Source organism: Natator depressus, chromosome 10, assembly GCF_965152275.1.
Source record: "Natator depressus isolate rNatDep1 chromosome 10, rNatDep2.hap1, whole genome shotgun sequence".
NCBI lineage: Eukaryota > Metazoa > Chordata > Testudines > Cheloniidae > Natator > Natator depressus.
In genome coordinates this window covers 62321030-62347500 of record NC_134243.1, presented here as the reverse complement: position 1 = coordinate 62347500, position 26471 = coordinate 62321030, and the positions used below count along the sequence as shown (strand labels likewise).

Below are 26471 nucleotides of genomic sequence, written 5' to 3'. Positions count from 1 at the left end.
CATTCTTGAGGTCAATAATAGCTAGTTACAATTAAACCACTGAAGGATTAAATGCATGCTGCACATAAGTATTGGAAATCTGAAACTGCTGCTCAGTTTTTCCACACACTCTGTGTAGGTATTCCCACCCCAGGGGTTGAGCACAAACGAGTGCCAATGCACAGATTCCAAGGGACAGTGCAGGCGCTCACGTCCCATGTGCTCAGTTTCCAGAGGACTGCATACACCTGTGGGGGAAGCTGAGAAGGATGGGGTGGTGCTTGGTGGAAGCAAATTCCCCAAGGCACTATGCACAATATATTTTGGGGGCATCAAAAGCTATATAAGACTTACAGTAGTGCAAATAAACAAGAGACCACAAGCACCTTAAAATCAAAGCTCTGCCCAGGACAGGGCATCACAGTGCGTTTGAGGTTTTAGCTCATGCCCCTTTGTTAAAACCCCCTTTACTAATTCAGCAGCAGATTGTCTCACTTTTCTTCCAGGCTCATGCAGTTTTTCCTTTTAATGGAGTCTCAGCACTTCTGATAATTTGCAAAAATATTTTTCTACCACCACTTCCTACTATTTTGAACACTGGGGTGGGGACGGGGAGCTCAGGCTGTATCTCACTGAATATCTCCTCTCAGCCCGTGGTTGCACAGATGTTACTCCCTAACTCTGCCACTGCGCTTTGCAGCCCTACTTTAGAGTCCCTGGTGAGAGCTGCTCCATCCGCCCTGGGAGCCAGCAGAGCCTCCACTCCAAGCCCTGGGGGCTGGTGCGTGCGTGCGTGCGTGCGTGCGAGTGTGCGCGCGCGCACGCGCTCCGACACCCTGCGGAACTCGCTCGGGATCCCAGGCCGCGCCCCGCTGAAGAGGGGAGATCCCCGGCACACGGCCAGCAGAGGGCCCGGTGCACACGCCGCGCGCAGTGCCACGCACACACCTGGGGTGCGGTCCTACGCACTCTGCTACTCCCCCCACTCAGCGCGCACGCGCGCCGCGGCCCTGTACGCCCACGCCCACCGGCGAGTGCACCGCGCGCGCACCAGCTCACCTGGTTCGCGCGCCCCACCGATCACCATTGGCTGCGCTCGCGCGAGCCGGTGACTTCCCGTTCGGTGCGGCGGGAGGGAGGGAACACGGAGCCATCCGGGTCCTGCTCGGTGCTGGCAGCCGCCGCGCCGCACTGCCGGCCCCGGGGAGCTTGGCCGGCCGGCCCTGCCGCAGCCTGTAGGTCTGCGGGGCCGCCATGCATCTGCACCAGGTGCTCACCGGGGCCGTCAACCCCGGGGACAACTGCTACTCGGTGGGCAGCGTCGGGGACACCCCCTTCACGGTGAGGGCGGCGCGGGGATAGTGGGGCGGGGGCGGGGGTAATGAAGGGTGGGGCAGTGGGATGGGATAATGAAGGGTGAGGTAATTAGCTGGGGGTAATGAAGGGTGCGGGTAATTATAGCTGGGGCAGTGGGATGGGATAATGAAGGGTGAGGTAATTAGGTGGGGGTAATGAAGTGGGCGGGTAATTATAGCGGGGGCAGTGGTGCTGACTAGGTGCATGATAGTGGGTAGTTATGCTCTCATGGTAGGCTGGGAAATTCATATTGAGATGCTCCAGTACAGAAATTGAGTGGGGAGAGAGAGGAAATAACCCATCCATTCAGTCCTTTGATGTCTGTTTCCCGTGCAACAATCCCCTAGCGCCCACTTGGCGAAGCGAGGGAGGGAGGGAGGGAGGGATCTGCTGTTTTACTCTCCCAGAACACAGCAGCAGAGTGGGGCTGGGATTCAAGGATGCACTTGTCACCTCTAGCTAGTGTTGAGGGCCCACCTGACATTGTGAAGATGAAAGAGGGAGGGAGACCAATCAACTACATGTCACTGATTTTTTTTTTTTTGTGTTCAAGGAATAAAATAGCTAATAGTATGGCTATTTGCGATAAAAGATTCAGTTGGAACAATCTTCTTAAATACCCAATCTGTTGTTGGAGAGCAATTGGTCTTCTGTTACTATGAGGAGTTGAAAAATTAAGTATTTATTCCTTTACCAAAAGCTTCCCTTAATATAAGTGAAAACAGATAAGACATTTGAAACACTTTGTTAGAGCCTAGTAATTTATATTTTGAGTTGATTTATTTACCATCCATGGGCCTCTCTTTCCCCCATTTTAATGTAAACATAATTGTCACTGATTTGGGTTATGATGTGACTCTATCTGATTTCAATGAGGGATCAGCTTCTGCAGTGTTTAGCACAATATAATTTAAATCAGTGTTTTACTATTTGAGGAGGAATTGTCTTACTAGGTTTTATGATAACCTTTACCAGCCATCATTCCAGGCCTGAACTAGTTCTTAGCTAAGTGATATAAAGCATCATTTTTATTCTAAAATAACTGTGGGCAGACTAATAGGACATTTTAAACCCTGCTTGGTCTTATCATTAAAAACAGTTATAACAGATGGTTTAAAAAGCTACAAGATACAAAGGGAACTAAGACTGAACATTTTCCCTCTTGTGCTGCTATGCAGGGCTACTGACCATCTAAGGGCATTGTATGGCTGCTGTTACTTTTGACAGTCATATAAAATCATATTGTAGTGTTCTTTCCATTATAATGTCCTGGGGAGTCAGTTTATAATATGCTGTCATTGTGATATAAAATTTATTTTTGGTAATACCTGTTAGTTTTACAACACTCACAACGAATTATATCCTTTTGCAGATTAAGCAATACAGTATTAGGTTACGTCAATTTTCCAAGAACACCAAAGTCATGTTTTAGACAAATGCAAAATTATATGGTTCACTTTAATTGTAGAATTACATGTAAAGAACCTGAGCCTCTCCTCTGGCTATTGTCTGCAACTTTATTATGTTAAAATAAAAAGGAACTAGCAAGTGATATGTAAGAGAAAACATATCTCATGATCTTGCTCTGTTGTAACTCTCTGCTTCCCATTCTGTCTTATTTCACTCTTGGCGTATTTCTTGTTGTTTTAAGCCCTGAGCCTGCAATAAGCTTTGTGCAAGCGTAAAGGTCTTCCTGTGCAGAGCTCATTCCAGGCTCAGGGCCTATGGCAGACCTGTTAATGTTGATTTCTTTTGTTAAGCACCATACACACCTATAGTGCTGTATTACTATAGGTAGGGCCTTACCAAATTCACAGCTGTGAAAAATGCATCACGGACCATGAAATCTGATCTCCCCCGTGAAATCTGGCATGCAGTCATGGGCTCCTACCCTGTACAGGGCTCCAGCTGCTATTCCCGTAAATTAGGTCGACATAATTTTGTAGCATAGACATGGCCCATGAGTTCCCATTTTAGCTCCTCTGCTGGCTGGTTCTAATAATTCTATGTACCTCACAGCTCCTTCATCAGGAGCTAGTAACAGATGAGGTAACAGGAGAGGTTGGACAGTTACTCCTGCTGGAATTCTGTGCCACTGTGCAATGCAGAATTTGTTCAGAATTCATGTTCTCCACAGAATTTTATTTTTCCCCACACAATTTGTGATTTCCACCAAAATGCTTCTTTTCTGGTTTTCCGTGTTTCAAATGTATTAGTTAGGTATACACGTAATGTCTTTGCGCACACACGAGTACTCCTCACCCTGAATTCCACTCTGTGCGTGTCTGACCCTAGTGGCACTGCCCTCTCTTATATTTCCTGCCAGCCTGAAACCACCCCCTCCACTTTCATCTATTGTTGCAGCCCTTTCCCAGCACTCTCACCCGCCCCTTGCATGGGTGCATGCATATGACTTCCAGAGAAGGAGTGTTGGCTGGTGAACCATGTACACAACCCAACCCACACAAACCCATACTACACTCTACCCTAGGTTTCCCTTCCCCATGCTAACCACCCTCTACCCTACAGCTAAACTACCGCTAACTCACGAACTCCCTTTCTGCTACAATGGCGTGACCCAAAAATCTTACACTACACACAGAAGATTGAACTTGGATAAGACATGGCAGACAGACACAAAACAGTCCTTAAGGACACTAGTGCCCTCTTAAGCCAAGTCATTACAATACTTTTGTATAATGACTTTTGTTTAAATGAAATGTTTTCATTTAAAGATGTCTGCAGACAGTCTGAAACAGAGGAGAGGTGGGAACAGCCTGCTGGCCCACAACTTGTCCCCCCACCAGAGCATACAGATCAAGCAGTGCACTGAGAATTAGTCCTGGGTTACGGGAAAGAATGTCTCCCCTCCTGCCCCTTGACCAACCCCAACATGCTTGGTACTGCTACTCCACTCGTGGAGATAAGAGTAGCCTTTACTCTGCTTGTGATCCTTCCAATTAGGAGGGGAGTTGGCTAGTGGAACCCCTGTCCCCAAATACCTGTTGTATAGTGGTATTCAGAGAGTCCCAGTACAGCTGAGCTCAACAGGTGCTGGGGTAGTGGCTTCCTTGCATAGCGTGCTGAAATCCTGCTTCACACCATGCACAGTACAACTGCGGTGGTCCTGCTACAAGAGGCTTCCCCCCATCCACACTTCCCATGAAAAAAGGGGCTCTCATATTTGTGTGAACTCTTCTGTTCATCTCATTGGGTTGTGAATTCTGAAGTCTGTCTCTTACTCCTCAAACTTCTATATGTATGAGGCCTGTTTACCCGCTAATCCTTTGTAGTGTATAGCTATACCAGCAAACCCTCCAAGTGGAATGCAGCTTGTACCAAGAGTCCTTTTACTTGTATAGCTTGTATCAATTTCCCAAACATGGACTTTTTCCAGTATAACTGTGTCTTCACCAGGGCTTTTACTGGCATAGGTTGTCGATTAGGAATGTGGGGGGGGGGGGGGGGGGGGGAACATGACTCTAATCCAACATAACTATGCCAGCAAAGCTTTTAAGTGTAAACCAGGCTTCAAAATACTGGGAAAGTGTCCCATTAATTTGCACCCTCAATTTTTCACAAGCTTCAGGCACTGTTGGCAAGTAGATTAAATCTTCTGGCTGCTGTCTAACTGGTCTATAATTCCCCGGGTTATCCTTATTTCCCTTTTATAAAATGGCACTATATTTGCTCCTTTTCCCATTCCTCTGGAATCTCTTGTCTTCCATGAGTTTTCAAAGATAATCGCTAGTGGCTCAGATATCTCCTCAGTCAGCTCCTTGAGTATTCTAGGATGTATTTCATCAGGCCATGGTGACTTATTTTAACTTTCCAGAAACCCTCACTTCTAGACCAAGATATGAGCCCAAACATCACGTCAAAAACAATTCACTGAAATTTAAATTTTTCAGAAACGTATGTTTTAATACAACTTTTGTCAAGTTCAGATTGGAATTTGATAAAAAATGAGAGAGAGAGATATCATGGGCACTCTGTTTGATTCAGACTATAGTCACTCTCCTGTTGGCGCTGTTTCACTCTGTATAGATAAATATTCATTGGGTCAGAGCAAACAAGACACTGACACTATAGGAAGGTAGTTAGGAAACACTCCTGAGATGTGAAAAATTCAGGTTCAAGTCCCTGCTGGACCTTATTTGGAGCAGTTACTTGAACTTGGGTATTTCACAGCTCAGGTGAGTACCCTCACCAATGGGCTGCTGGCTTTTCTGGGGTAGGTGTCTCTCTAGCTCATATTTCTTCACAAGAAATTTTAAAAAGGTCTAATTTTCATACCTCAGAATGAAAAACAGATTTCAAAACCTAGAAAACAGAATTTGTTTTCTGGCTAGCTATATTGTCGAGAGGATAATCTTTCATAATAAAAGAAACAATGAGATGAGGACACTTCTGAAAAAATAATAGTTTATCAACTCTGGATATTTAAATTGCAGAACCTAACAGTAAGGCAGCTGAGAGGAAGCTGTTTATGAATGAACACACATACCCTATTCCCTTCCTAATATCTAAGAATGGAGGTAATGGATTAACTGTTTTTAAGTAATTAACTCTTAGTTTGGGTCAGAAATCCTGCTCTGCCAGGGTCAAGTTTGCCGCCATTGAACTCAATTACAGCTTTGTCATCATTCACTTCTGTAGATTCAGCTCTTGGCCCTTAGCAAGAACATTGGCAAACTGCAGCTTGTTAGTGGCTTGTGGATCTTGAAAGTCATCCTTGCTTCTAAATGGAGTAGCAACTGCCAGAGTTTTCTTTGGAAGATATCAGTGAGACTAGAAATAAAACTGATGTTAGTTTCCTTTTGTGTCTTCTGACACTGTTTGAGGTTTCTTTACTGCTCTCATCATTGTGGATCCGAGCACCTTGTTTTCCCCAGTGTTTGGTTTTCATTTTTGTATCCTTTATAGATTTCTCCTCTGTCCCTGATGCCACCCTAGTGTATTTTTATCCTGTTCCCAATAGCAATATACTACTGTATTCCAGCTCCTGTGTTGTTGCCACCACTCTTAGCCAAGGAGGCTTGAACATGACTGACTCAAAGGAGAGACAGTCAACTGTGCTCCTAAATAAGAGGGAGAGGGTACTATTAAATATTACAGGACGCTTCCTCTTCTGCAGAGTGAGCTGCTTCTGAGTAATCCAACTCAAGGAGCAAAAGGCCAGAATTAGTTAAAATCTCAATTGATTGATGGATTTTTGGGGGGTTGTATTAAGTATAACTAGACTATATTTTAGGAATTTCTAACAGGCAATGTATTGAATGTAGCACAAAATTCAGATATACTTGTGCTCAGATATATGGAATGTCTTGCAGTCCAGAAAAGTATGTAACGCTTATTTGAGTGAAAGCTTTTTAATTTTGCAGGTACACCTGCTAAGAAGGGAAGATTGCTTTAAAAGCAAAGGCAGATTTGCTTGATGCTGGGATTTTAATAACAATTGGTGTTAAGTTTACATGTGCTTTAAGAAAAAGTGTTTTTCAAAAGCCAAAAATTGCCGCAAATCAAGTAAAAATGCACCTCATCAAAACCAAGAAAAACAAAGTACTGGCCCCTAAAGAGTTTACAGTATAAGGCCCTGATCCTGCAGTTTAAAGCCCAACTTCAACAGGGTCATTTAAAAACCAAGGGCCCTCTGCAGATGCAGGTGTCCGTCCATCCATGCAGTCATTTGTAGTACTGTTACCGAAGAAGGGAAGGAGAGAAAAGGGGTGAGAAGATAAGTAACTTAGTAAAATGTGCACACATCTCAGTAAGAGGTCTTCAACTTGACAATTCTGTTCAAAAACTGTTTTTGCTTATCTTCCCCTTTCTCCCTACTTTGTCAAAGCATGATGAAATACAAATCATCTAGCCCAAAAGTATTAGCTTGTTGGCACAGGAAATAGTGAGAGAGGAAGGCATTTAAAAAAAGGAGGTATTTACTTTGGTTAGAATTACAGAGCCAGTAGCATGATGGGAGTGCGAGATAATACAAGAGCCAGAAAATCTTAACAAAATGTATAAATGCTGTTAGAGCTACCATAAGCATAGTTAAGTTAAAATTGAGAAATCTTTACCTAAAGATGCACAGGAACATGGTTTGTATAATACTCTTCACTTGGTTAGGGTTGTTGTTAGTGATACATCAGAACACAGCTTGACTTTCAGATCCCAGGTTAAATTAGCAGGGCTGGCAGTTAGAAAAAACAAACATCCTTGTACATGTAAATGGCAGATTTGAGATGAAGGGCATTGGGAGTACTGTCTGGGAACTCTTCAATGCCAATTTTACAGACTCAAACAGCAGTTTAAGACAAATTCCCTGAAGACAATTTAAAGGTTGACCATTGGAATGAATTCTAACTGAGCATGGACAAGCCTCTGTCAATATTTTTGTTGTCTAGTAATGTACCAGCACTTCCAAGCAATGAGGCTTCTACCACTTGCTTGAAAAGATCAAAACTGTATTGGAAAAAGCACTAGAAGAGGAGGTGCTTCTTTTATTCTTCCTACACATAAGCCTCCTAACAGGAAATGTTCTACTCTGTTTTTTCTCCATCCTTCTGCCTGCTGTTTGGGTAAGGGTATGTCTTACCATCTAGCCCTATCCAGTCTCTTTTTGTGATATCCTCTCAATAAATAGCTCCAGTGTCACTACTTTCTGCTCCTTATAGCTTTGGTAGAACTGCAGTAGATGCACACGAGTTGTGCGCTATTGACTCAAGAACACAACACTATACATTTGGAAGGTTTACATTTGGAAGGTTTCAGAGTAACAGCCATGTTAGTCTGTATTCGCAAAAAGAAAAGGAGTACTTGTGGCACCTTAGAGACTAATCAATTTATTTGAGCATAAGCTTTCGTGAGTACAGCTCACTTCATCGGATGCATACTGTGGAAAATACAGAAAATGTTTTTATACACACAAACCATGAAAAAAATGGGTGTTTATCACTACAAAAGGTTTTCTCTCCCCCCACCCCACTCTCCTACTGGTAATAGCTTATCTAAAGTGATCATTTCACTTTACACAGGAGAGTGGGGGGGAAATGCTGGAAATGGCCCACCTTGATTATCATAAATTGCAAAAGGATGCAAATTGGACATTTTTGTGCACCAGTGGATATTTAGCGCCATGTATGTAACCACATCTCTAGTTTGTGTACACAGTTGCAACAGATATACTTACAAAGCAGGAGAGAAGTTGCATGCACAAAAATGTATGCATACCTTGGTTCTAAGTTTCCTGTAGCTTCACTCATGACATTTTGAATAATTAATACAATTTTTAAGGGTCCAAATTTCTTAGCTAATTAAGAGTCTAGCTTTGTATTTAGGCTAGCAAAACCTACTCATTACCATTTCTGGCTCTTCAAATGTATTAGGTAATTTTCTTGGTTATCTAATGTGCCATTGGCCATCCATTGATATAACAAGTTGCAGATGCACTATCTGGCAACTTGAAGGAAAAGGAGGAGGGAGGCAGGAGTATTCTTTGTTTGAAATAGAGACAATGGGGAATATATGTCCTTGTATTTTGGTAGCAGAGGGCCTTTTACAGACACTGGGTCAAATCTTGGCTTCATGGAAGTTAGTGGCAAAACTTCCTGTCATGGGTAGTGTTAGCTACACCAGTGACCCCTCTTAAGTCTTTTTGGTGAGGTCTAAGGTCATAAACCTTTACCTCGCTGGGGTGGAAGCCCACAATTCTCCCACTTGCAGACCTGATCCCCAGGGTACGGTACCTCTATTTAACATCTATTTTTCCTCAGCAGGTTCAACTGGGTTTGGCATCTTCAAGTCTTTTCAAGAATTTTCCTTTCAGGTGCTGTAACCAGGAGGTAAATGTAGTGACTTGTTACAGCTTCTTCAAAACAAAAGTAAATTGTAGTTAACGGGAACATAATTTCAGAGAAGATGGTTAAACAACAAAAGGCCTCCATGCATATGTCTTGTCTTAACATATACCTCGAAGTTCGGCTGACCCAACAAATCCCAAATACTTTTACTTCTTGGGGCCAGAGTTTGAGTCTGCTTCCATGCAGACATTACCTCTGTTCATGTTCATTAGGGACTGTGCTTTTAACAGTTTCCAAGTCTTTTGTTTCAGATTTCCCCATCTGAAGGCCCTCTTCCAGCCTGGTTACTGGCCTTGACATCTGTATTGTCCCCTTAAGTACTGGTGGTCAAGTTATCTATGGCCATTGTCTGCGTTTCTGCAGACATGAGATGAACTTCAGAATCTTCACATTCTTTGCAGTCCCATTGGTGGCAGTGGGGCCATAATTTAATCTGCTTTGTACACCGTGAGAACTGACTTGAAATTCATCAGTTGTTGAATTCTAATATGAAAGAAACAAGAGGAAAGTTAACTTGATAAAACAGTTTAAATCTGGGCTGTAAAATAAGCTATGTTTATAAAGATACAACTTCAAAAGATACATGTGTAAATACAGACAAATGGTTAGAAAATAATTGATAAGGGCTAGGGCATTGCTAATTTTAAACAAATTGGCTAGATACTATAGTGGAGTCAATAGCAAACTTTTTTATTTTCAGAAAATGGAATTTATGGTTAGTTCATGTTTATAAAAGCTATTTAGTTTAAGTGGATGTGAAGAACTGACATTGTGTGACACAGATGCTACGATATGGGTGTTAAGTGTAACAGATCATTCAGAGTGACTAGGGCTCACCGGAACACCATCCAGGTAAAAAGCTGGCAGACATAAATATAGTCATTTCCTACCAGAGACAAGCAAGCCATTGTCTGATAACGTTTTCTTGGACAGACCATATGGTATGTGCGTTTTGTACTGTGGAAGATGCAATATATTATACGTGATCCCTGAAGTAAGCTTTTGTTGTTTTACACTCTGCTAATAAAGTATACTTATTAGAACCCAGAAAATCCCAAATGTGAGATATTTGGAGTATGTAATCAATAGAAGCTTCACTTTTTAAATAGTAAAAGAAAATAATCTATTCAATAATAAATAAATCTGAATAAAAAACAATTGTTGGCCTGAGAATCCTTATACATTAAAAAAAATTAAAGGGAGAAATCAATTCAGAATTTAATTCTTGAGGTAATTATTTTGCAGTATTTGTTTTTAACTCCATTTTTTTTAATCTAAGGAAATTTACAGCTTTTCAATTAGCTATCCTTTTGTCTGTTTTCCCCCCCTCATAACTGTAACTTTCTGAAAAGAATGGAGATCAGCTGTACTTTTTAGTGTCTGTTTTTGTTTAAAAATGAGCAGCAGGAGAATTATGTAATGAAGGGTACATTTTATGCCTGTCTTTAGGCGTTACTTTCATTTCTAAAAAGAACGGTGGGAAGTCCTATCTACAGTGACCACATTGCCATTTTAGAAACAGAGCACAAATATTTGAACATGGTCTTAGAGGGAAATGGTAAACAATTAATGGAAGCTTCTTTTAAAAAATCATGCAGGAGAAGAATATCATTATTTTCCCTTGAAAACAGAATAGAAAATTCTCCATTTAATAAGATGAACTTTATCCATTTTATATTAGACTTAATTTATACACAAGTGTCTGTATTTCACACATACAATACAAAGCTATATAATTCACAGGTGAGAAGGCACTTCCATTCCTCTTACTGACACATTCTGATAATTCACAGGCATGATATCAGGCACATTCTGCTGATAAGAAGCGTTCTGAGCTAGTCCTGCTGGAGAAGTAAAAGACTGATGTAAAATTAAAGACACATTTTGAATTGAGAGAATGTGGGACGGTCTGTAATTTCATCCTAAGGAGTTTGGTGACCACACAAGAAGAAAAACTCGAGTGGCTGTTTGTAGTTTGACATCACCAAATCCCTTGATAGAATTGCAATTATATAATTCACAATTAGTTGTTTATGATCATGCATAGCCTATAAAGGGACCATATTAAATTGTTGAATGCAAATCACTTGTCTATTTTGCCAGTTCTACTTATACAATGTAATCTGTTTATAAAACAATGAACATTGGTTATGAAATGATGTAGCAAGGTACAGGATATTATAGTTCAGTATTCTTGCACTTTTTTTTTTTTTTTTTACATCTTTAGTATAGAAGATGCAAAATCATTGGCATAATTGCCAGACAGGAAGTGGTGTATGTATGTCCCTGTTTAGAAACTAAAAATATATTACTGTTGCTTGTTACTATAGTTGCAGTGAGAAAGGAATTAAGAGGTTTCTATACTACGTTCAGTTCTAATATTTTATTCAGATGCATGTTTAGATAGTAAATAGGAAGAAAGCAAGAAAGATGTGGTATACTATTAGTTTAATTTACATTTATTATATAGTGTGACTTCATTGGTTGGGTCTGAGAAAGTACTGTTTTAAAAGTCTGCAGGACTTGATACTGCTTCCATTGAAGTCAGTGGCAAAACTCCCATTGAATTATGTGGTGCAGAATCAGAGCCTAATTGAGCGATCCCAGATGATCCCATCCTACTAAGCTGTACTCAGTTGTAGGTCTGATGGCTCTAATTTACATCTGGCTTTTTTTGCCCACAACCTACTGGACATTCCTGCAGCTGAGGATTACTGAGGTGTAGGCATACCCCAACCACCTCCCTTTCCTCTTCCATGGTTTCTGCACCAGTGTGAAGGGGTTGCATAATAAGTTACTGTGGCTGTACACAACTTTGGCTGAGAGAATATTCAGGGGGCTGGTTGAGCCAGCTGGATCAGCACAAAGCAGCTGTAGTAGGGGTGAGGAGCAAACTGTTACTCCTGGGCGAATTCCGCACCACTGTGCACGTGCAGAATTTATGTCCCCCACAGATTTTTGTTTTCCTGCAGAAAAATGACTTTCTGATGGGGAAGCCACGAGAGTGGTCATGCGACCCTCCCCACCAGCATGTTTCAGGTGCCCAGGGCAGCTGGCAGAGAGGTAAATAGCTGTGGGTCAGGGGGTGGGACTGGGGAACTGGAAGGACTGCATAGCATCCAGGGCCATGTCAGACCCACCTCCAGATTTCTCCCCCAGCTGTAGGAAGCTCTGCAAACTTCCTCCCCCCTCCTTCCCATGCTTACTGCACCCATCACTTAGCTGCAGGGGGAGGGATCCCTGTACAGGGAGCTGCTCCCCCATCTACCTAACCCCCATGCATCCAGACCCTCTCATGCCCTCCCGCCGAGCATCACTCCCCCTCGCACCCAGAATCCCCCCTCCCCCTGATGAGCCCCACTCTCCCTGCACCTGGACCACCCCAGTGAGCCACCCGCACCTGGATCCCCACCCTACTGAGCCCCACTCCCCCAGCAGGACCCCCCACACTGAGCCCCCTACACCCAGACCTGCCTGCCAAGTTCTATTCCTCCATACCCAGACCCCCCCCCCATTGAGTCCCAACCACCTTCACCTGGACCCCCCTGCAGAGTCCCATTACTGTTGCACCCAGAACCCTCCAACAAGCCCCTGTGCATCCAGATCCCCCACTGAGCCTCCCGCACCAAGATTGCCCTACATAGAACTCTCTCAACCCACACCTGGATCTTTCCTCCACATTTGGATCCTGCCTTGCTGAGCCTGCCTGCCCACACATGCTGCACCTGGCACAGAGAGGAAGAGCCCTGGTGTGTTTCCGGGGCAGGCCCGGCCCTTGCACTGTGTCAGGGTTGGGTGAAGCCTCACCGCTGAGTCCGTGTCCCGGGGGAGCTGCACAGTGATCTCCCACCTCCCTGCAACCAGTGGCCTGTGCTCCCCAATGCCATGCTGGAGCCTCCCCATTTATTTTACAAATAAAATTTTTAGAATTTTAAAATTTTTTGGTTCAGAATTTTTTAACTTTTTGGCACAGAATGCTCTCAGGAGTAAACTGTTTATGTTAAGCTAATGTACTTTACTAGTGTGAATAGAGGTAGAGATTTAAGTGTGTATTCATGATCATAATGCACTTTGAAAAAAAATGTAATAATTCTAAAACTAATTTACTAAAATGTAACCATTGTGGATTAACATTAGATTATATATTTATTTATTTAAAACTATTACAGGCATATGGCTCAGGCTGTGATATTGTTATTCTGGCAAACGACTTTGAATGTGTGCAGATTATTCCTGGTGCTAAGCATGGAAACATCCAAGTCAGCTGTGTGGAGTGCTCCCAGCAACAAGGCAGGGTAAGGTCTTTAATGAGTCTGAATAAAGTTTTAAAAATGAAATGTATAAACAGACACTGTTTGACATGTTGATGCTGTTGCTGAGATGGTAATTTCATGCTAAGGACCTATTTTTGGATACTTACAACTTTCTAAATAACTCTTTTTTGTTTAAAAGTAATGATTCTTGTTTTAGCCCAATGTGTTTTATTTTTTGAAAGTTTTTGATAAAACTGAATTTGGCCCATTTTCAGCTACCTGAATGTTTCTATTTTTAAATTTTTTTTCCACTATTTAAACGTAGAAAAAGCTCTTCATGTTCAGATAATTTATGCCACTTTTAAAAACTTTGATTTGTATGTGTCTGAATATCAGCAAGGGATGCATCAACAGCTAATTCTGAAAGTAAATTCTGAAAGCCACATGCTTTTCTTTGTAGCAAAAAGGTTCAGACCCCATTTTGTAAGGGGTCTCATAAAATGTGAAAAAGTACAGCAAACTTTTCTGAACATAATATATTCTGGGATGAAGACCATACTCTCTCATTTGTTTGCAGATGGTTCTTGGATACTTTAGACATTAACTAAAAACTTTATATTTTGCTGCATCAAAATGTGTGTTTCTTTCAACAGCAAGTTAAATGTTACTTAAAACAGAATTAAATTGATTCTAGTTTTCTGTGGTAATTTACACTACTTTGTTTTGCAGGGTAACATATATAGTATTCCTCCTCTCCTACCTCCCAACACTTTATTATTCTGATTATGCCCCTTTTTGGAGTTTGCAGATTTTCTCCATAGAACCAACTTGATGCTGTAAATTGGCATGTCAGTAGATGGTTTTAGCTCGTGTGTACAATTTGAATGTAAGTTTTTGTCAAAAGTGGCTGTATTTTTTGGTGCTCAAATCATGAGACCATGTGGCTCAAGGAATTGAAAACTACTAAAAGTAGAATACTGTGTATGCAAGTAATTTTTCCATTACTATTCATTTGCATTGAATACAGTTTCATTTATTTCAGCGTATATAATCACATTCATTTCTCAAACAACACTGAAAAAAAGAACATTTATAAATAATTTCAATAAATGTGGTTGCAGTGCACCAGATATGTGTATGTGAGCCACTGCTTATGACAGACTACTGCCAAAAAGCACATTCTAGTAAAAGTTTAGAAATCTAATACAAGAGATCAGAAGCACTTCTCTTGGAAGTGTGCAGTTAAAATAGCATATGCTTTGAAACATTAAAAGAATCACCATGGCTTAGGTTCCCTTTTAATGGCATAGTTTAAATGTAGTACAACTGATTATAAACTATGTATTATTACTGGCCATGCTTCCTGTACTGTCTAAAGTGGCTAAAAGAAAAGCAACATTTCTAGTCAAGGAACAATGAAACCATTTACGCCAGTGTTCTGGGAAGTGGTGCAAGTGTGTGTTTTTTAAAAGTACCTAGAAATGCTTTAATATGTGTACTAGCATAGTGAATCCTGATAAATGTGCAGACCCAATGTGATTTCCAACAGAGTTACAACTGAGTATTGACCAAGTTTTATGTGGACACAACTGACCATATTACAAATTTGGTTGTAATATAGACACACAAGGGCTTAGGCCAGGGGTGGGCAAACTTTTTGGTCCAAGGGCCACATCTGGATATGGAAATTGTATGGTGGGCCATGAATGCTCCCAAAATTGGGGTTGGGGTGTAGGAGGGAGTGAGGGCTCTGGCTGGGGGTGCGGACTCTGGGGTGGGGCCAGAAATGAGGAGTTCAGGGTGAGGGGCAGGGGGTTGGTGTGCAGTCGGGGGTGGGGTATGAGGTGAGGTCTCCAGCTGGAAATGCAGGCTCTGGGGTGGTGCTGGGGATGAGGGATTTGGGGTATAGGAAGGTGCTCCAGGCTGGGACCGAGCTGTTCGGAGGGTGATTAGGGCTGGGGCAGGGGGTTGGGGCACGGGGGTGCTGGCTCTAGCTGGGGGTGTGGGCTCTGGGGTGGGGCCAGAAATGAGGAGTTCAGGTTGTGGGAGGGGGCTCCGGGATGGGGTATGGGGTTGGGGTGCGATGGGAGAGTTGGGGGCGCCAGCTGGGGGTTCTGGCTCTGGGGTGGCGCTGGGGATGAGGTGTTTGGGTGCAGGAGGGTGCTCCGGGGTTGGGATCAAGGGGTTCGGAGGATCAGGCTGGGGCAGGTCGTTGGGGCACAGGAGGGGTTCGGGTGCAGGCTCTGGGCAGTGCTTACCTCAAGCAGTTCCCAGAAGCAGCAGCATGTCCCCCCTCCAGCTCCTACGCAGAGGCATGGCCAGGCGGCTCTGGGCGCTGCCCTGTCCACATGTGCCACCCCTGCAGCTCCCATTGGCCTCAGTTCCAAGGGAGTCCTACTTGAAGTATGCTAATAAGTTTCCAATAGTATGTTCAGTATTCCGTTTCCATATACCAGGCTTTTCCTCCAAATTGACTGAACCCAGCAGCAACAGAATAACATTTGCTCCTGTATTCTTGTACTTAATATTTAGTGATAGGAAATGGAACTTAGAATCACACCGAGGACCCAAACACTGATTATTAATTTACTAGTTTTCTGTGAAGTAGAGCAAGAGCAGAAAGAGCAAAGGCAGCAGCTTTCCATTGTGCATTAACAGTAGCTACCCTGAAGTAATAGCAGATTAACAGGAGTTAGCACATGTCCTTTTGTACTCAGGGTCTCTTGTTTACTTTAGATCTTTAACATGGGATTACTCAAAACAAACAAATTATGTATTTTTCAATGTTTTTTAAAAGCAATCAATTCTACGTACAACACCACTAAGTAATGTTTGTGTGAATTTTGCTTTCCTTTAGCACCTACACTTATAAGTTATTGAAAATTCAGTGAGTATCTGAATTCTAGAGAGTTCTATTATGCTGTTTTCCTGAGTTTAACATTTTACTCATTCAATCTGTTCCAGATTGCAGCATCATATGGAAATGCTATTTGTATTTTTGAACCTCTTGGTATAAATTCTCACAAAAGAAATTGTGTAAGTATGTATTACATGATTAAACTATGTCTTGTTTTGTTGGAGCAGATAAAAATATGCATACCACTTGTTAAAGCCCCATTAGAATGGAACGGGGGAGATTAACTGAGAAATGTTCGTTAGACACACACACAGTTCAAAAAATTGTATAGTGAGAAATCAGAATTAATTTTATTCTAAACAATGCTGTCTAGCAAATGTTCCTTAAAATAAAAAGCTCTCATTTGAAAATGAAGGTTAGAAAATATAATTTTCCTTAGTTTTCACCTATTCTGTAGGAGTATTTTATTTAGTGAAACATGGCTGATTTTTTGGTTTATATTCCTCCTTCCCTAACCAGGGATATGGTATTTAGCGAGTCCATAGTATTTTGGATAATGCTAGTACATTTGTTTGGAACGTCATACCAAAATGGTGAATGTTCAGTTTTCTGCTGATAAAAGAATTTTAGTGCTGCATTTAATCATTATAAATCAGTTGAATGCAATTATTAAATACTTCGGCAAAGAATCCTGTGGCACCTTATAGACTAAAACGTATTGGAGCATGAGCTTTCGTGGGCGAATACCCACTTCGTCGGATGCAAGTGGGTATTCACCCACGAAAGCTCATGCTCCAATACGTCTGTTAGTCTGGATCTGTAAAAGCGGCAAAGAGTCCTGTGGCACCTTATACACTAACATGGCTACCCCTCTGAAGTTATTAAATATTTGATTCAGCAATCTAAATTTATTTTCAATTGAATAGGAATCTGAAATTTACATTTGTAACTTCATATAGAAAGTAAAAAATGCTGTTACTTTATTGCTTTGTTGCTGTTAAGAACTAACCCTTTATTCCTAATATTTTTATACTACAGCAACTGAAGTGTCAGTGGCTTAAATCGGGGCAGTTTTTCCTTAGTTCTATGACTTACAATTTAGCATGGGATCCTCAAGGTAATGTGAAATTGATTAGTGTTTGTTCAAAATTTATAACTGTAGAATGATTCTAGTTTCAAATTTTTATTTAAATGAAATTGGAGTGTGAATATATATGTATTAGATAAGCAATTCTCAAACTGTGGTAGGGACACTACATGTGGTACAGAGGTTGATATAAACTTGAGTATCACACTAACAATCTACTGCAGTTACCATTTATGAAGATGCTATGCCAAGTACTTTTGAGTTTTAGATGTAGTATGCTAGGTTTTAATTTAGGAACTACACTCTTAGGTAGCTAACTGATATAAATATCACTAATGCTAAGATAGTTAGAATGTTATGATTAGCATATATTCTGATATGTTTTAAAATTTAACATTATGTCACACTTGGAATTTGACCGGTTATTGAACTGTGTATAGTATTCACTCTTAAACATAGTGCATTACTGTGACGTTTCCCCTCTGGTGTTATCTGGACCAGTGATCTGCTAGGTCACTCAAATCCTTGACTCTGGGAGCCAGCCTTACCCTGCTCTGCTGTGAGAAACCCCACTCCTGGGCTGTTCACACACAGCCTCTGGCATGTAAGCTGCTCCTTGGATTGTGCAACCAAATGACACTAGCCAATACCCCTGGTCCCAAACACAACCCTAGGAACCTTCTTGCAGTGTCCAGTTATGCCTGCTGGATGCTGCAAGCTTATGAGTTCATCACCTTAACAAAAATTGATATGTACCAGGCTTGTTCTCCCAAGGGGAGTCTCTGATATGCTTCAAACCAAACACACTGCTTCAGGTAGAATAAACAAACATATAAACAACAAAGATCAATTTTAAGTGATTATAAGTCAAAAAATAACCAGTCAAATGAAATAAAAGCAAAACACATTCTAAGCTGCTCTTAACACTTTCAGTGCCCTTACAAACTTAAATGCTTCTCACCACAGGCCAGGTGGTTGCTCTTCAGCCAGGCTCTTCCCTTTGATCGGTGCTTCAGTTGCTTGGTGTAGTGTCCGTAGATGTAGGTGGAAGAGGGAGCATGGCAAATATCTCTCCCTTTTATCTTGTTCTTGCTTCCCTCTTGGCTTTGCCCCTCCCCCCTTTCAGAGTCTGGTGATTACTTCATTGTAGTTCCAAACTGACCAAAGGAAGGGGCGTGACCCCCTCGAGAGTCCAACAGATTCTTTTGTTGCTGCCTAGGCCAGCGTCCTTTGTTCCTGTGAGACTGGGTTTGTCCCATACATGCCCTGATGAGGTGTGAACTTCCTCTCAGCTCTTGGAGAGTATACACCTGGGCTTATTTTAAGCCATGAATCTACATTTTCAGCCTCATAATTATGTACATGAAATTATAACCTTACTGTAACAACAATGCTCAGTGCATCATGAGCCTTCCAAAGACACCCGACATGACAAACTTTGCATTGGATACCACACAATCATTTTACAAGGATGAACATGGGGGTGCTGGATGCTCCCTCAAGGTACAGAGCGTCACAATTACTTGAGAAAACTATTTTTAAAATGTCCATCTTAACAAAGGGGTACATTTTCCTGTTTTGTCAGTTCCACGTCTCAAAGCAAGACATTACCATTTTCCTCCTGAAGGATGTTGTAAGTGCCACATGTTTTGAGTGGCAAAAAGAAAAGCTATTGCTGGGAAGTAGTTAAATAAATGGAAAGTATGACTTCACAAGGTTAAAAATATTTCTACTATGGATCTGTGCTATAGCTGTGAACTGCAGAGGAGAATGTGTACCATCTGATTTTATAGTGATCAAAGAAACTTAAATTCATTTGTACAAAGATACAGATTAGTGTGTCGGGTTGATGAAGTACAAGTTTGCTCTAAAGTGACTAAGAACAGGAGAGTGAGTGGAAAATGGATTAAGGGGTGATCAGCATGTTCATAATAGAAGAAAGACATGAACAATTTAGAGGGAACTGGCAAAATCAGTTGTGCCCAAGACCAGGCAGTCCTCCTAAACTAAATTTTAGGACCGGGTTATGCCTCTAATCCCCTCCATAGGCTATTAACAAGGAAGCCCAAGGTCCTGCCCTGGAACACCACATTGGGGCACTCAAGAACCCACTAGTGTATGGGTTGAGAGAGACACCCCTTACAAGCCTATGAGTGTGAAAAGTCTGTATCTCTCCCTGAGAAAATAAGTCACATTCCAGCCAGACACTTATGAATCCTTGCTGGTTGGCTTGATGATAGCTTTGGGGAGGCAGGAATCACCCTTTTTTCTTCCTTTCTCAACTACATCAGCATGAGAAGACATGAACCCCCACCAAATTATGCTTAGATACCCAGGCGTTAAGTATCTTAAAAATACCACTGTTAAACAAAATATTTGAAGTGTATCTAACACTCTTGCAAGGACTCTTTCACCCTATGAAGTGCAGCAAACAATTGAAGCTAAGAATGTGGGTCCAGGAGACCATATCAGTACCTGTGAACTCAAGTCTTTTCTTCAAGCATTGCCTACACAGCTCCACATTTTTCACTCCACATCTTAGCAGGAGCCATCTAGAAAGCTTAGACCTTTGAGGTTGGGCACATGCTTCCTTGTGGTACTTGAACATTCAGACCTGAGGGTATATAAGACACAATGACTCTATCCCTCAGTTCCTTCCAGCCACCAGAGTGTACCTAGTCAGAAAATAGGCATATAGACACACATAATACAACTACAAATACAACTTCCTTATGTCCTTTTCATGGCGAGTGGATCTTCTCAGTTAGGAGGCTTATTTTCTCATTAGCTACTTTCATTTGTAGAGATAATTACCAGGTTCTTGTGGCCAGATATGATTATTTTAAATGGGGCAAATTCCAGTGGCTTCTGTATAGAGAAAAAAATTGCAAAGTGGTCATCTGGAAGACTAAATAGGAGACAGCAGATGTGAGTACTTCAGCCCTTCCAGCTTTCAACAGACATTTTCTATAGGCTGTAATTTAGTAATGTAGTAAGTTTTTAAAAAATCAAGAGGTCTAGTTTTCTCCTTCACAATTGGGCTTGTTGGTGTGGATGTGTACAACACATTAGAATGGATTGCTGGAAAAGAGTTTCTTCTTTCCCTGTAAAATGGGTTCTGTGAGAGTACTTCTAGTAATTGATATGCCTGATTGGTTATTGATATTAACCAGTCTGTTAGCATGTTAATTCTTGGACAGTCACTTTCCTGTTGCCTATGTATGCCTATAAGCAATGACTTCTTGTACTGGGAGATTTTTTTCCCCCCCTGCAGTTCTTTGACTGTCAAATGGACAAATTACCTGTGGAAAAAGGACAACTAACTAATATTTATCCTCTATTTCATACTCTAATAGAAACCCATTTTACAGGAAGGCAGAAGTTCCTGTTGAAGTTATAAGTTTTAAAGAGAAGTTTGATCCTCTGACATTCTGGAAAAATCCAAGAACTACCCTTATTTGAGACTAAACTTGCCTGTTTAATCTCCCTTTTTTGTTTTCTTCAACTTGCACACTGAAAAATTTAAGAGGGAGATTTGTAAATTTCTTTGTTTCTAATACAATGGTGATATTTGTGAAATTCTGCACGTCTTTCATCTACTTCTGGTAGTGGAATTAGAGTTTTTGGCAGAAAAAATTCCCCATAGCCTACAAAATTTTCTAATGGATGGACTGAACAACAAGGCCTTATCACAGACAGTAACAAAACATGTTTTAATTTAAATAGCTCCAAATAGTGGGTTGGCTTACTGATATACAGGGAAATAAATCTGGGCATTGGAAGAACAAATGTTTATCATCTGCCATTACAAATGTTTAAGTAAATGTTTGCAAGTTTAAATGTAGTATGAATCAGTAGCTGTGTCTTTTGGAAATATGATATCAGTATAGTTATAAAATTATTGGGGTTTATTTTTAATTCAGATGGTTTAATATCCAAAACAATATCAATTATTTTCATATTACTGTATTCATAATAGCAGGAAAAAAGCACTCTTGCTTAAAATAAAATCTAAAAAAATTTAATAAAACCAACTGGAGTGGAGTGTGCCATGTCTGAATAATCTACTGTAATCAAAATGGACTTCATAAAGTTGTGTTCCTAGGCTATTTTTAATTACTTGTCAAGATCGGATACTCTATATAATCTTCCAATATAAATGCATCCAGAATTCCTCATTCTGTTCTACAACTTCAATTAATATTACTCACTTTTAGGTAACAGGCTCCTGACAGCAACTGACAACTTGCAGTTGTGGGCCCCTCCGTGTAGTGACATTCTAGAAGAGGAGGAAGAAGAGGATGATCCTGACAGTCAGATCAAAGATAATAAAGTTCTCCCTGTTCTAAATGACTGGAAATGTGTCTGGCAGTGCAAGTAAGTGAATCTATAGTCTAAGATGTGTTAACTAGATGTAAAAGACTGCATTTTAAATGTGTGCAATTAAAAGCATTTCAATATTTAGAGCCCTGCGCAGATACAAAACTTATCTGTGGATATAAAGCAGATATCCGTGGTGTCGCAGGGCTCTAGCAACAACAAGCGAGACCAGCAGGGCCATGGCCAGCAACTGGGTCACGAACGGCAGCGGCACAAGCAGCAGCATGTCGGGTTTCAGGAGCTAGTGCCTAGCCAGGCAGCTCCTCCAATGTGGCTGAACCGCCCCCAGCCCTGCCCACTGGGGCAAGCACCAGGCTCACTGGCAGCTGTCCCTGGTCATGCTAGTGTGTGCAAGCGGCTTGCACGCCCCCAGACAGGAGATGCACACCACTGCATGATTAATAATAATGCTAGTTTTGAATATCATGATGGAATAAGTGAGGAGAGCAAAAAAACAAGAATTGAAAGAAGAAAAACAGGAAGGGGAAAAAGAATGGAGTTAGAAGGAAAGGGTGTGTGTGTGTGTGGGGGGGGGGGGGACGGGGACAAAAAAGTAGAGAGGCACTTAAGCCAAGATATGGTGCAAGGGGATGTAGGTAGGATGCTAATATGGAAATTTAAGGTGAAAGGGACTCTAACCAAAAAAGGGCAGGGAACCACTGAGCAATGGAATTTCTTCAGAGTTCAGAATTACAAAGGAGTTTCAGATATATATTTCAGAAGGATATACACGTTCAAATACCCAGAAAAAATATTATATATTGACTGAATCATTTAATGCAATTAGAGGGGAGAACTATCATCAGAATTTTAGTGTGTTAAAAGAAATGCATCATTATAACCTAGTAACTTTTCCTGATTTATAATTGAGGTATAATCAGACAAATATTTCCATGTGAGCCCCACCCTATCAGATGACAATCACCCAACTGAAGAGAGATTTACCTTTAAAGACATTTTCAACCAGTCGAATTGTTTATTTGAATAATGTTGAGAATTTTTTTTTCCTGTAAAGAACAAGTAGCTGTATGAGATTTCCTCTTCAGCTCCCATTCTAGCAGTACTTTGTGTTGCTTTCTATAAAGGAGCTGGACTCACCCCGGCAGCGCCTCCTGCTGGTCATTGGGAATTAGCTCTTTTCCAGCCTGGAGCGCTCTTTGCAGGCCAGTGACCCGCACAGCTCTGGCCCCCCGTGTCCCTCACAGACCCCAGGCCCCTTTCTTTGGGGTTCTGCCCCCGGCAGTACTCCCACAGTCTGCCTCTGGGGTTCCCCTTCCTGGGGTACCCCCAACCCTCTATCCCCACCTTGCCTCAGTCTGGGCTACTGCCAGTCATCACCAAGCCCCTGCTCCCTGGAGCAGACTGCAGTGTAAAGGCCACTCATCATAGGCAAGGGGGTTTGGACCTGCTGCCTTCCTCTACCTCCCAGTACCTCTATGGGCCTCGGACCAGGCCCTACAGCCTGGGGAGTTGCCAGCTTCAAGCACCCCTGCTCAGCCTGCTCCTTCCACGGCACAGCACAGCACCCCGGCAGGCAGGCCCTGCTCTCTCCCAGCTTGGAGAGAGACTCCTTGGGCCTCTGTCACAGCCTTTTATACAGGCCAGCTGAGGCCTGATTGGGGCGTGGCCCAACTGCAGCTGCTTCCCCAATCAGCCATCCCCAGCCACAGCCCTCTCCAGGGCTACTTTTAACCCCTTCTATTTTAGGAGTGGGGTAGCCACCCCGCTACACTTTCCCTTAAGCATTCCAAAGTCTGTTAGGAAGGACGTGCATGTCAGCCTGCAGGTCTAATATTCCAACTGCATTTAACAAGGTTCCCTCCATACCCTCAGTTCCTGTTATTCTACTTTTGCCTTTGCTCTCATCTTGACTGTTCATTTAGTGTAATTTACATTTCTGTTTTAATTATTATTGTATTTGTTACACAGATTTTTAAGACCAGAAGGAACTATAATTATCATGTAGTCTGACCTGTTGTATAACAAAGGCCACAGACTTTCACTCAGTAATTACTGCATCCTGCCCATATCTTATGGTTGAGCTAGAGTAAGTTTTTAGAAAGACATCCAATCTTACTTTATAGACTTCAAGTGATGGAGAATTCACCATGTTCTTTGGTAAATTACAACAGTTAATTACCTCACTGTGAAAAATTTGCACCTTATTTCCAGTTAGATAAATTCAAACTTCTGCTTCCAGCCATTGGGTCTTGTTAAGCCTTTCTCCTAGATTAGAGTTAGATTGCAATCAAGTCAACTATTAACCTTTTCTTGGGTAAACTAAATAGACTGACCTTATTAAATCATTGTAAAACAGGTTTTCCAGACCTCAAATCATTCTTGTGGCACTTTTCTGACCCCCCCACCACCTCCAGTTTCTCAACATCCTTTTTTAAAGTGTGGACACCAGAGCTGGTCTGCCGTATTCCAGTAATGGATCAATGCCATATATATAGACGTATCCCCTCTGTACGCTTAATTGATATTATACATCCAAAGATTGCATTTAGTCTTCTTAATCACAGCATCCACTGGGAACACATGTTAAGATGGTTATCCACTATGAGCTGTAAGTCCTTTTCAGAGTCTCTATCTGCTGGGATACAACCCACCATTCTGAAAATGTGACTGACATTCTTTGTTCTTATGTGTGACCGTGCATTCTTGTGTTTGAATGAGCTCAACTCATTCAATTTAGTTGGGGATTGGTCCTGCTTTGAGTAGGGGGTTGGACTAGATGACCTCATGAGGTCCCTTCCAACCCTGATATTCTATGATTCTGTGAACTCAGCCAAGCTGTGGATGGAAGCCCCTTCCATCCTGGCTGAGCATTTTATATCACTCAGGCTTGAATATTCTCAGCTTACTGTTATGGTTCTCTGGCATTGTCAGAAAAATCAGTGATTTGGTAGTTACTACCCCAGAAAGTTTTCAGAGGGTTACCATTCACACAGATGTCTCTAACTTGTGTGATAACAGATAAATGTTGTTCTAGATAGGAGTGTTCATTTATGCACCTCAGTGTGTCTTGGCTCTGAAAGCGAAAAGAAGCCAGCCTAAGCATCAGTAACTTGGAATTTTGGGCCATAAAATTGCCATCTGAACTTTCCTGCCATGAGAGGTCATTCAAACTATCATGGACTGAGTGGCTGCCATGTTCTAGATGAAACGAGAACTGACCTGTTCTTCAGTCCCAAGTTATAAGGTACTCTGAGGGACTAATACCACCAGAACAATATATGCTTCTGTTCTCTACTTGGCAGACAAGGAAATTTTCCAGGTGGGTGACTTATTCTACCAGTTTTAGGACCAGCACCGTTGATTCTTGAAAAATGCTGTGCTAAGCCCTCTCCTTTCCAGATGGAGGTTCCTTGAAATTAGATGTCTTTGCTTCTTCAGGCAATGCCAAGTGCCTCACATTTTGTTGAGAAAGAGTCCCAGACTAACTAGGAGATGTTTTTCTTTTGCACTTGAATCGAGAGCTTATGTGCCTTTGTTCTGCAAAAAAACAAGTTACTTTCTGCCCATTCTCTTTTGTCAATGTGTCAGATATTTTTGTGCAAAAATAATCCTAAACTGCTATCGCTGTTTTTAGCTGGATGCAGCACATAATAGCTGAGACACATTGGAATGACGATAAATTATCAACATGTTTCACTTAAATATTACATAATGATACTTGATTAATTGTATATTTTGGAGCAATATTATAAAAATACATACACAGTAGTCAGTCAAGGTTTAAAGCTGAACTGTCTTTCTTCCCTAGGACTGCAGTATTTGTACATCTGATGGAGTGGTCTCCTGATGGTGAATACTTTGCAACAGCTGGAAAGGTAAGGACAAATAATAGCTAGCTAAGTCTTCGGATGTGGATTCATCACAAGCTTTTGATGATAATTAATATGCAAAAATTATGGACTGTGTGCAATTATGTAGCCATAGTTAAGCAAAACTAATCCCAATATCTAAGTAATTACCAAACCGTTTCAAATGTATACTGAAGACTGAGTTTCAACTTCCATTCTTACCTCCATTTCAGTTTCTCGTATCTTTCTCAAACTGCTTTTGGGATTAAATTTTCATGTAACAATACATTTTTATTTCATCTAAAGTCCTGTCACTTGAGTGACCTTGAGTTTACATTCGGATAATTCAGCTTTTGTTAGTCATACTACTAATTCCACTAAGGGAAAAGATGAGTTTGAGGAACTAATTTTTTTATTTACTGCAACTCCTCTCCTTAATGGTTACCTTGAGTCACCGGCATGGTGCTTATGTTGCTGTTACAGACGTGTGTGTGTGTGTGTGTGTGTGTGTGAGAGATTCACTAGGAATGTGCCCACTGTAGTATTGTGGCTAGGTACTACATCTTAAGATCCTTGTGGTTAGAAAGTGACCAAAAGCTAGGCTTTGAAAGTCTTATTCTTTGCATATCTCCATCTGCTGTGCATATACATTTATATAGATAAGATTCCCTGACTAGATAATTGTAGCAGATGGTACCAGAAGCCCATTCTCTGTCTCTGTGTCAGAAGAGGCTTCCATTTAGGTTGCAACATATAGCTCTATCAGATGTATAGCTGTAATCATAACTCTTAACACTGCTGCCTGCTGAGCATTTTTGTTAGTCCTGCTTGTAGGATCTGTGGTCAAGCAAATCTTGTGATCTCTTTGTGGGAATTTTATCTTTTAGCCGG

The 26471-nt window shown here is 41.5% G+C and overlaps 1 protein-coding gene across 3 annotated transcripts in view; it reads left to right on the top strand.

Moving 5' to 3' along the window:
* Nucleotides 1–1001: 1001 nt before the first annotated feature.
* The window catches only part of DMXL2 (Dmx like 2), a 103991-nt gene continuing 78521 nt past the window's right edge, over nt 1002–26471 (top strand). For 2 of the 3 annotated variants that reach the window (XM_074966349.1, XM_074966347.1), the window contains exons 1-6: nt 1002–1320; nt 13364–13489; nt 16412–16483; nt 17343–17421; nt 21609–21768; nt 25541–25607. In XM_074966349.1, the coding sequence (XP_074822450.1) occupies nt 1234–1320; nt 13364–13489; nt 16412–16483; nt 17343–17421; nt 21609–21768; nt 25541–25607 (591 nt within the window). In that variant the 5' untranslated portion in view covers nt 1002–1233. The remainder of the gene's footprint in view (nt 1321–13363; nt 13490–16411; nt 16484–17342; nt 17422–21608; nt 21769–25540; nt 25608–26471) is intronic. The other variant, XM_074966348.1, reaches the window with a different exon arrangement.